General features: G+C 41.8%; 1 protein-coding gene and 1 long non-coding RNA gene across 2 annotated transcripts in view; one reads left to right on the top strand and one right to left on the bottom strand.

The window, feature by feature from the left end:
* Positions 1-12,211, bottom strand: part of SSC4D (scavenger receptor cysteine rich family member with 4 domains) — a 451,954-nt gene that overhangs the window by 7,939 nt on the left and 431,804 nt on the right. The window contains exon 10 of the mRNA XM_085649606.1: positions 11,322-11,402. Coding sequence (XP_085505732.1) covers positions 11,322-11,402 — 81 coding nt within the window. The remainder of the gene's footprint in view (positions 1-11,321; positions 11,403-12,211) is intronic.
* Positions 1-12,211, top strand: part of LOC146858957 (uncharacterized) — a 248,087-nt gene that overhangs the window by 180,852 nt on the left and 55,024 nt on the right. The window lies entirely within an intron of this gene.

The raw sequence follows: 12,211 nt of genomic DNA, 5'->3' as shown, positions 1-12,211 counted from the left end.
CGGTCGAGGCTATAAATAAAAGGGCGTAAGACCACTCGTCGTCTTTGCCAACACAGTGTATCTGGTGTGTCAACTTTCTGGTGTTCCTGCCAATAAATGCCCCATCGGCCTGGGCGCAGATTATCACAACAGCCTGCTTCTGCTGTTGGGTGGAGTTGTGCCATGCTTTTTGCTGTAGGGTCACTACATGGATGGGTAAGAACGAGAAAAAGCCCTGTGATGTCTCATTACTTCACAAGGAAGGACCGGAAAGGCCGCATTGAGCATCTCAATTGCATAAAGCTGAGGGGGCTCTGAAGCTGTATGAGGTAGTCCTCTGTCCTTGGGGCAGGCTCCTGGCTGGACAGGTGCCCACATGAGGGGCTGAAACAGCATGGATTTTGAGTGACTACCTGGACACAAGAGATGAGAAGAGAGATGCCCATCCAGGGGTGGTGCAGCACCCTGGTAGAAAAAGCCACAATGGAAAACAGGTGCATGTAGATATGAGATGGAACCTGCTAGAGCCCTACTCTATGTGTCTAAGAGTAGTGTGGTGGTGCTGCTCACCTGAACTGCATTAAACTAGTAGACGTTGGAAGTGACCCCTTTGAGGCCTGGATGGCACATAGACAGAGCATAGTGAATGGAGACAGGGCTGAGAGAATGCACCTAAGCTGAAGAGGAGAGGAGGGACTAAACCCCTGGGCCCTGCAAGTAAGAAATAGCGTTCTGGAGTGGCACTGCGATAGAGAGGGGTGCCCTGTTCTAGGATTTTCTGTCTGGAGGAGTGTCTGTATTGTGTTCAGATTGATTGCCTAAATAGTACTGGGAATTGTAAAGGCTAAGTTGCGCAGGTCCAGAAGACACTGCAATAAGGAATGAATGAAAGGTGCAAAAAAAATGCAGAAGTGCTGTGGAGTATGCCAGTAAGCAAGATGCATAACTCCCCAACATAAGCTGACTTGCCCTAAAACATAAGATGGATACTATGTCAGCCAAGATGACAGTCATTAGACCCATTCTGAAAAAGATAGCTGAGAATGTCAAGACAAATGGAATCGCAGTTGTAACACACACAGGGAACGAACACCAGATGACAGCTAGAGTGATCAAACTGCAGGAGGTGCTCAGGAGGAGGATAGTCAGAACTAAAGAGTATGAGGGACACTCTAAGCAAAACAACCTGTGATTTCTGGAGTCCCTGAGAGAGTGGAGGGCCCATCAGTCAAGTTATACTGAGAGAAGAGGCACTTACAAGTCCTGCATCCTAAGTGACTACAAAGCTGTTCTCCTGCAAGTATGCCCACAGGGTTCAGGTGACTCCACCTATACCGGACATGCCATTATTGCCAAATTACTGAATGGCCGAGACAGGGACACAATCCTGCATGAACACAAAATAACAATTGTTCCTATTCGGAGGAAACAAGCATGCATCTTTTAGCATCCCCAAAAATGAAGTGGGACTTGATAAAGCGACTGGACGAATCCAGTTCACCCAGAGCACCGAAGGACAGCGGCAAGTTGATTCTTCCTTGGATCCCCAAGACACGCCTCAGGGCGCAGCTGAGGGGCTCGACTTGGAACAAGTGCTGGTTGATAACGATGGCACCTTGAATATTGAACACTGACCTCACAAACAAGGATTAACAAATGGTAGATTGGTCAGCTCTGAGCCAGCTGAAATAGCCCCCGTATGCCTAATGACAACTTCATTTGGTGGTCCCCTGGCATGCCTTGGACTTCACCGCCTGGGGGTGACCTGACAGAATAGTAGACAGTTATGTCCCTCACTTGAAGAGGAAAGGTTTGCAATATGTTTTCTAAGTTTTATGGTTTTACAGCTTTATTGTTTTGAGGGACGAACAAAACACTTGTTTGCTATACTGGAATACTATTATCCCTGAAACAGTTCTCTTTGCTGCAGCTGGACAGGTAGTTGTTCCAGAAATGGGTGGGACATTCTTGAGGGACATATGCTATGTTGGAAGCAGTGGAAAACTTGGGAGGAAGGCTCACAAATGTTTGGAAGGCATAGGAATAATGACACAATGTAGATTATGGATGATGTTTGTAGATTACAATGGTAGGTGGAGTGCACATGCTGACATGGAATGTATGTGGGTTAAATGACTGTGAGACCCAGCACAAAGTCCACACTGTCCTTGGAAACCAGGGGCTCGGGGTAGCCTTCCTTCAGGAAACACACCTGAATACACAGGGATATGTTAAATTGGCTAAAATATGGAGAGGACATCTATTTTACTCCCCCTGTCCTACATATGCTAGGAGATGGTCATTTGGGTAGAGTGCAGCAACCCTTTTACTTTATTGGCACTGCAGGGCTTGAGGGCCACTACATCCAAGTGCAAAGATTTGTCTCATCAGCGTGTTTGTGTCCAATGCCCTTTACATGATGCTCTTTCCTAAACTACTGATGCTTATGATCCCACAGCTAAGTATCAATGATATGTGCAGGGTACTTTAACTGTATCCTAATGGGAGGACTAGGTTCCCACCTAGACATATTGCAATGTCCAGGCTCATGGCACAGTTGGCTAATATCGTGGCCAGACTTGATTTCCAGGACTTGATTTCCTGGAAGTGTGAAGAAAGCATTACCCACAGGAGTTAATGTACTCCTGTCTACCCATATCCACCTGGTTCCATAGTAGAATATACTATACACTTGTAAGTCGTGAAATCGGTGTACAGGCTCATAATACTTCGCCAGAATACTCTAGAACCATTCAACCCACTGCTAATTATACACATGGCAAAGTATTAGAAGTGAAGTATGGAACTGGAAACTTAGGGCAGAGGACTTGCAGGAACTAACAAGATATAGGTGAGGTGTTGAAAGAGTTCTTTGATTATTACAGGAGGTCCATTGCCAACAGGTCTATGAAGAGGGATGCAATGAAAATAGCTATAAGAGAAGCCTACATGGAACTAATGTATGGTGTGAAAAAGCAACTGCATGCTGTTTGTGGAACTGGAAATGGAAGTAGTGCACAAACCGGAACTGGGAGAAATTAAAAACACATAGCAAACGTAGACATACAGAGTTAAGTTAAAGATTGAAAAGGGTGGGAGACAAACCCAGAAAAATATTAGCTTGGCTCTCGGCAAGGTGACAGGAGGAATCCTATACACTGCATTGCTGGCCGTACAGGGAGGTTCCAAACACTGCAAACAGCAGTAAGCCTGGTGTTTCATAATGATCTATCCATACTCTATGCTACTAGTTAGTCCCCTGACCGGTAATAGATACCTGCTTGGTGACACTGCACAACTGTCACTTTAACAGAAAGCACATAGATGAACTTGTTTTCACTTAAAACTGATGAGAAAAGTCAAACCATCTGGAATGGATGGACTCCCCACACATACCAGCAAATGTTAACGGAGAACCCGCTGGGGGCATGTAAGCAATCAGCAAAAAGACGCTGCCTCACTGAGTCTATGAGAGAAATCTTGGTCATGTTTCCCAACCGAAGAAATATCCAGATGACTTTAAGTCATGCGTGTCCCTGCCAGTGATACCGATAAACACCAAGATCCTGCATAGGCGATCGTGAGTAGGCTATTGAGGATAACAGCAGACCTGATGTACCCCGACAAGTCTGGTTGTATCCAAAAAAGAAGGACGAAACATAACGATAGACAACTGGCAAATGTCAAATATTTTCTGGATGGGACTGAGGGGAGTACGCTGTGGCCTACCTGAATATAGAGAAGGCATTTGGCACTCTGGGATCTGAGAGTTTATGTTGGAAGTGCCCTAAAGATTTAATTTAGACCCCAGCTGATGGCAAGAGTTGGGACAAGGAAACATATCAGATAAATGGTACCTAGAGAGAAGCACACATCAGGGTTGTCCTTTCACTGGTATTATTTTCCATGGTGATAAAGCCCCTGGCAGGCATTCTCAGACAATCAATAGAGAAATAGTATACCACTGTGGGAATAAAGCTTCACAGTTTCACAATATGCTGACGATATGCTGCTGTTTTTGAGAAAGCCCAGATAATCCACCCTATACATCCATGTGTTTGATCCCTGGCATCCGATTGTGGAGTTGTCCTTCCAGACCTCGGCATGCGTTGACAGACCTCTGATTTTAAGTACCTGGGCATAAGACCGGCACACAACCAACTCAAAGCATCGAATAACTCTAGATTCCGACTCGCCCACCTTAAATGTTTACATAGGAAATATTTTACACCTAGAGTTGTACATAAAATATGCCCGGGCACATCAGAAAAATGTCCAAGATGCCAGTCGGAGAATGCTGGTATATTACATATGTTGTGACATGCGTGCGTGGTAGTGGAGAATTTCTGATGTGGTGTGGTGAAGGTACTGGAGGGCTCGGCTGGCCAGAAAGCAGGAAATTAAACAATGTTTGCTGAGGCTACATCCCCACCCAAAAAATAGATGCATGCAGTACTGTATAAATACTGTTACTGGCTAGGCAGTATATAGCTATTCACTGAAAACAAGACAGTGGTGCGTAATTCACTGCAGGTTTAAACATGTATGAGAACAGCTTCTGGCTGAAGAACTCCTTTGACCTCCGTCCACACAACCCTAAGCTGCCTGATAAGCTGGACTGCTGGACAAAAGCGCTGTATAAGACTATGTGCATGCTTATGGATTCTACTGAGATATAGTAAAGGCTAGACAGTTGAAATAAATTTTAGGTACAATTAATCTGTAGTCACCGAAAGGGGTCCTGCCTACTCAGGGTACTAACAGTTGTGAATTTTAAATAAAGCCATTACAGGATGCGGGTCTCCTTCACCTTTTATTGCCTTATGGACTTTACTGCCTGATAAAGTAAATGTAGTCAGATTGCTTGCCCCCAAGCCCTGCTGTTCCTCAACAAATAGTGATGTGATGTGAATCTGCCTATTGTTGCTGTACTGCAGTCTAACTTTTGTGGACCAGGTAGTCTTTTACTTACTGTATGTAGATAAGATACTGGTGCAGTGTTACGTGAGTAAACAATCTGCTAACCTGGGATTTGGAATTAAATTTAGCATTTAAGGAGTAGCCAGTTTTAAGATACTCAAATTGGCAAATTTACTTCAAATAGAAATAACTTATGTTCATTGATTGACCACATCCTTATCATATATGCAGGAAGTAAATTAATAAATAGCCTTAAAATAGAATCTACAGATTGGAGTGACCACACAAGGCTAATATTGCTATTGGAAATGGTAATTTATAAACAGATGTCACTCTAATTGTATAGATTTTCAAAACAGCATGTTCTGGGATGACAAAAAATAGGTTTACTATGCTACAGTATATTGAATCATCTGAATGCTTTTTCTGTTTTTTTGTAGTTACTTGATATTTTTATATCTATCATTTATACCCTTGGTATGAATGCTTTCTCAGGTGATGATAATAAACTTGAAAGTAAAAAGCAAGAAGCAAAATGTTGGTACTCCTTGCTGTCAGCCATAGTTATACGAAACACTTGCAACTTTGGGCTTATAGTGGTAATTCATTGGGTAATGATGCAAGTAAATAAGTCAATACCAATAATTGAAGACACTGGTGTGCTTGCTTGAACGAGTTATATCAGGTTTCTAATATTAACTTTAAAGTAATAAAGTATAGGTTCATCCCGTCCAGTTCGGATGAAATTACTATTGAAGGAATTATGGATATTAGGGACCAGATGGTATTCCTGTTTTATATTTGAAAATGGCACTTTATAATGGTCTCATATACTTACATCTTTTTTCTATATAGTATCCTTCTGAATCGTATGCTTGATTCTTGGAAGGGTAGTAACATCATCCACTTGTATAAAAAAGTTGAAATATCTGACCCTTCAAATTATCATGCAATCGCCTTGCTAGATATTTTTTCTTTTTAGTCCTCATTTATCCACAATATGCTTTGAATTCAAGAAAAGAGTGCACCAACCAACTCAAGTAGCAAGATATTGTATATCCCTGGTCACTCCATGAAAGAGAGAAAGATAGCATATATCTCCGGGTCGACAACTTTAGCCTCTTGGTTGGAGAATAACACCTAATCTTGATTCTACCCTTAGACAGGTGCTTTCCTCTTTTTTGAGATAATGACGGCCCTGCCGCCTAAGCAGCCTCTACAGCATATTTTTAATCATTGGACCAAGAACACATATAAGAGGAAAAGAAGAAGAAAAAAAGGCAAAAAGCAACTAAAGATGAAACAGGAGAGGGACAGGGAATATGCATATTATGTGTAGTGCTAGTATGTTACCTTTGGAGTGCCAATCTCCACCCATTTATCCCAAATTTTCCAGTATTTGATTTTCCTTATCTGTTTACAGGATTGATCCAGTGAGGATACCCTCTGAATGGAATAAATCCATTTTTCTTCCGTAGGGGAGCAGGGTAAAATCCATTTAATACAAAGTTCTCTACGAGCCAGCAAGATCAATGTGAAGAAAAGTGGTTTGGGATTTTTTGTTAGGGGTCGATTATCTAAGTCCCCCGGTGGTATTCTGAAAATTATAGATGGTATAGTTGGCAGCTCCAAAACATATGCACCTCATTTACACTGTCTTCTCCACATTTCAAACACTTCTTGATCTCCTGACTCCCCATTCTTGATCATTTCTGTGGTGTCCAATACACTTTATGTACTGTGAAGAGATGGTTCCTTTTTAACGGAGCAGAATTCACGTAAGACCATAAAAGAGACATAGATACTTGCCCTATTTTTTCAAGATCTTCATTCGGCAGGTCCTTCTTCCATATCACTGTAAATGACGCCTGCATCTCTTCTCCATTTTGAACAGCCAATACCACTCTGCCACTTCTTTCAGTGTTGTTTGGCGTGAACGTATCTTTAACACCAAGTCTGTTTTCCCTTCTAACTCTTGTCCTATGGATTTTACCCAGCTTGACAGTAGGTAATATTTGAATTTCGAAACCAAATTCTTGAAAATCGCTGAAAAGTGTGGCCAGGAAATTAATTCAGCGTCAATAATAAGTTGCCCCCATGTACTAATGCCACAAGAGCGAAGGGCAACAGCGAAGGCATCTTCCAAACAGGCCGGTGTGCCTGGGGAGTCCCAGATCGGTGCAGCGTCATTGTAGTATGGAATATTTAGAAGTCGTCTCACCTGAGACCAAAGCTTCATGACTGCCACCAAATTCTTCAATGTAACCTTCTTAAAATTTTTTGGATGGACAAATTTTAAAAGAAAGAATCCTGCCTGGTGAGAGAGGTTAGTTGTAAGGGCCTTATATAATGGGGAGAAAGTTAAACTAGCCATCAACAGTTGTCGGAAGTTTTTTAAATGAAAGGCACAAAAATACAAGTATAGATCAGATTATGAGGTTGTCAGCGTATAGACCGATTTTCTTTTCCCAACTATTGCATTTGAAGGGAATGATATTCTGGCAGGCTCTCAATTTGTATGCAAGGGGTTCAATATAAATGTTAAAAAGTAGAGGAGAAAGGGGGCAGCCCTGTCTGGTCCCCCTACCTATTCGTATTGATCTTGTGAGATTACCGTTTATGAGAATTTTGGCAGATGGGTTTCTGTATATGGCTTTGATTGCTGTTAAGAAGGTTTCCCCTAGATTAAGGCGCAGAATCATTTTAAAAAGGAAAGACCAGTTGACCCGGTAAAATGCTTTAGCAGCATCGAAGGTCATTACTGCTAATGGGATCTTATATGTCTGCGCCATGTCTATTGCCCCGATTAAGTCAAGCGTTAGCTCACGGAGCTGCCTCCCTTTCATAAACCCTTTCTGATCTGAATGTATTAGTGATCCTATTACCTTATCCAGGCGTTTAGTTTTAAACTGAGTATATAATTTATGATCGCTATTTAAAAGGAAATAGGCCTGGATCTCGGGTTCCTATTTGGTTTTAGTAAAATAGTTATGGTAGCTTCTTCCCATGACATGGGAAGGTCCTGACCCTCTATGAAGGCCGAATTAAACAATTGAGAAAGAAAAGGCGCGAGTTCTTCCTCTAAAATAACATAAATCTCATTTGGGATAGAGCCAGGGCCAGCAGCTTTCCCCTTTTTTAAAGTACTAATAGTTTGACCGACTTCCTCCACAGTTATGGGGCGGTTTAGTTGACTTTTTTCATTACTTTGAAGAGAAGGAAGATCTAACTCTGAAAGAAAATCATCCATATAGTCTTCATCTAATACCGTCTCTTCTGTATACAAATTTTGGAAAAATTGAACAAAGGCCTCCTCAATCCCAGAGTCCTCCGTAATGATGTTACCGGTGTTTGAACATCGGAGATCCTTTATCCAATTTCTAGACTGGTCAGCTTTAGTTTTCCACGCAAGAAGTTTGCCACACCCCTCCCCGTATTCATGATGAGCTAGCTTACTGGCGTCCCACTTTTTTAAAATAATTACTACTAGATAGTCTGCGAGGTTATGTTTCGCAGCTGTTAAATCTCTTAAGATATTGAGATACCCCAAGTCTTTCTCTAAATCCTCCTGAAAAGTATGTACATCTGCTTCTAACTTTCTGATTTCCTCCTTCACTCTCCTTTGCAATGGAGGTAGTTGTTAAAAAACCTCTCAAGTATGCCTTGTACGTATCCCATACTACTTGAGGTGAAGCTGAATTGAGATTAAAATCAAAAAACTCTAGTTTCTATTTTTAGTTTTTCGATTATTGTATTTTCTAAAAGTAGTGATTGATTTATGGTCCACCTACGAGATGGAGGGCCCTTAACCATAGCAATTTCTAAGACACCCGCAGAGTGGTCGGACATATGTTCCGGGACATGACTAACCTTGATGGTATTTTTGCATGTAACAACATCGACCAGAAAAAAGTCAATTCTGGAACGGTGACCGCACTTTTTATTATGAAATGTGAAATTCCCTCCAGTTGTCCTTATTTTATGACTCATCTCACTCCATATATCTAAAAGCCCTATATCGGACATCAATTGCCTCAAGGCAACTCTCATATTTTGTGTATTTACAGCTGCTCTACTTGAGGTTGAGTCTTGACTAGGGCCTAACACCAAGTTGAAATCACCCTCAAATATAATAGGGTCATTTGTATTAGGTAATTGAAGGAGTAGAGTGTATAATGAAGCTGGATCATCTAAATTAGGTCCATAGTACCCTACAAAAGTCAGCCAGAAACCATTAATTTTAGCTCTAGCAATTGCCCACCTACCTAGGGGATCAACCGTACATTCACCTAGCATAGCTTGGGCAGTTTTTCCAAACAGAAGAGCAACCCCTTTTATTGTACATGTTTGAGTTGTACAAATACAATGTTGTAACCATTTTTGATTTTTTTAAATGTATGTCCTTTCTTTTTTAAGCAAATGAGATTCTTGAATAAAGAATACATTGCTATTAGAGAGTCTTAAATATTCTAGGATTCTCTTTCTTCTGGAGGGGCTAGATATTGCAGGAAAGGTTTTTGCTTCGGTACTTTTATCACAAGTAGTAATCTGGGTAAATGATAAGCAACTTATATATATTTTGTGTCTTTTGTTGATTATAGCACTGCATTCAATCATGTGGGCCATCCTAAGTAATGCCACAAACTGACAGCTATGGGCATTCGGTTGCTTCTAACAATGAACTGTCATACTAACAACAGGGTGCATGTATTGTTGGACAAACTAATTAGAATACCCAATTTGAATGCTTTAGAATCTTGCACAAATTATTAATATAATGTTTATGAGAAGCACCTTTTGGTAAAAACAGAATTAACAGGCTAGTCCCTTTTTCCATAGATAAAACTTAGCTGCTGGACCACCTACTGGTGGGGTATTGCTGCACAGTATTTGTGGTGGGTTCTTTACAGTAAGGGGCACATATAAGAAAAGGTCACACAGCACAGCAAGTCACCTTACTGCGCTGTGCTGCATGATAGGGAAAGAGCTCAATGTGCTGCCTAGCGCCAATGCAGGCACTCTTGCACCATGGTGTAAGGGTGCCTGCGTTGTGAGCAGGATTGTTTTTTGTGTAAGAAAGGACACCTTCCTGCACAACAACAATTATCTGATGCATTTTCCTTTTACTATGTGTACTGCACAATGCAGCACACATAGGAAGGGGCAGTAACAAGGAGAAATAAAGATATTTCTTATCGCTATGACGCACTTGAGGAGGCGTAGCATTCACATTTGCTTCCGACACTGTTGACCTGAACCCTCCGTTGATCAACCGCGACAGAATGGGAACGCTGGCAAGAATGCTATTACTCTTCACAGGCTTCTTAGGACCTCCATCCTATCAGGTCCCATCTTCTCCATTCACACTCTTTCCTTCACAGACCATGATTACCTTTGGAATCCAGAGTGCATGACAGCAGAATTGATTCAATATCGGTCACAATTGAGGTGCCAAAGAATCACTAGAAGTAATATTGTGAGTCAAGAAGCCTTGGCGGAGGTTGTCTGGTTAAGTGAGGGTCAGCTAAATATTGCCTTCCACTTGCCACGATTAACAGGCACAAAGCAGGACCTGGGCCACCACAACTGAATTCCCTCACATATGAAATAAGGAGAGTTCTTATTACTTAGTATTGATTACCCATAAGTAGGTGCCCCGGGAGGTCAGGTGTGTTGACTGGTGCAGGCAGCTTCTCTGTATGTTGATACAATGTCAGTAGATACATGCACACCTTACCACACAATGAGTGAGTTCTTCAGATCTAGGTAGCTTCCTACATTGTTCTCTCCGCAGCACTGTTCTGAGTTTGTGTGTATGCAAAGCGAAAATGTTGAGCGTCCCTGCTTTTTGAGATATGATGTGGGCCACTCCAGCATGCACTTGGACCGTCATTATGGGAAGTCCTGGATTTTAGGTTATATCTCCCCAGTGCCTTATCAAGGGGGTTATGGGGCCAATTATAATGCCCCTGACTGCTGGTGTGATACTATAATTCTGAAATAATCGTGGATTAATGAGTCCCTGAGACCTCTGGACCCGTGTTTCACTTGATGGGGTACTCTGCACAAGCAGAATTAGTACCATTCTTTGGTGCTAGTGCGGAAGTGCTATCATGTACACAATACCCACCAACGTTGGTGAGGGTGTTTTTGTGGTAGAGTGGGTGTACAAAATACCTACTAACTTTTGGCAGACAGAATGAATACCTTATTTTGGTGGTAGTGCATATATGGTACAACAGACATACAGAATATGTGCATATATCAGACCGAGTGGACCCATAGAACGTCTTACGTCATCATTTAATGCCATTGTTATTGTGGTATTGTTGGCACACAGAATACCTTATCTGACATACATACTATTTACTACACTCTTGTGGTAGTGCAGATGTGGAACTGTGGAGCTACATAATACTTACCATCTTTTAGTGGTGTCGTAGATGTGGCCATAGTTAAAGTGGTACTGTCTGTGGTCTGACTCCCCAAATCTTCTTCTGCTCCTATCATCAGATAAAAATGGCAAAACATTATGTTTTCATTCAAGTTTTTGAGTAAGACAGATGGAGTGAATGTTGTTAGGTGCTTTTCTTATACTGTAAGATGGGTCAGTATACATTTATAGGTGAAGACATACATCTAAGCAAATCTTCACTATGATTTGAGAGGCTTGCAGGTTCTACTTCAACATATTCCTTCACATTATTACCGCCTTCACACTGTCATAATCACCTGAACTGAAATCAACAAGTGCCATCTTATTCATCCTACCTCATATAGTCCCTCTTCTGTTTTGTCAGTTTGCACCCCTATCCCAGGTAAAAAGTATCGGCCTCTAGCCTTCATGTTAACAGTTAGTGACTCAGTGGTCTATTCTTTCCTGCAGCACAGTCAAGCTCAGAGGCTGGCGTAAAAGGTTATGGCAAGAAATCCGCTTCATTCATGTAGACTTGCAGACAGTCCTCAACAAATTGCAACGAATGCTTCCAAACCAATGGTCTCGAGTGCTACTGTTTGTGAACTGCCTCCCCAGCAACAGGAAGGTCATACGTTTGTGCTGCGTATTAGAGATGAATAAGCTGCCAACTGCGTGGTCAGGGACATCATTTAGAGTTCGCCAGGGCGGGTCACAGCTGTGACCCCTGGCTTGCCCCTTGCGACCTCTGGCACTGTCTTTACGATCCCTGGCCTCAGATGCAGCAAAGGCAGTGCAAAACAAAACTGAGTCAACTTGTCCTTATATGCTTCCGTGCCCCATTCTTGTTTTCTGCCCATGTTGTATTATTCTAATAGTAATTAATTGCTTATTATT

This window comes from Triturus cristatus, chromosome 3_2, assembly GCF_964204655.1.
Source record: "Triturus cristatus chromosome 3_2, aTriCri1.1, whole genome shotgun sequence".
NCBI lineage: Eukaryota > Metazoa > Chordata > Amphibia > Caudata > Salamandridae > Triturus > Triturus cristatus.
The sequence above is the reverse complement of the archived record's forward strand: the minus strand, read 5'-3'. Positions and strand labels throughout refer to the sequence as shown.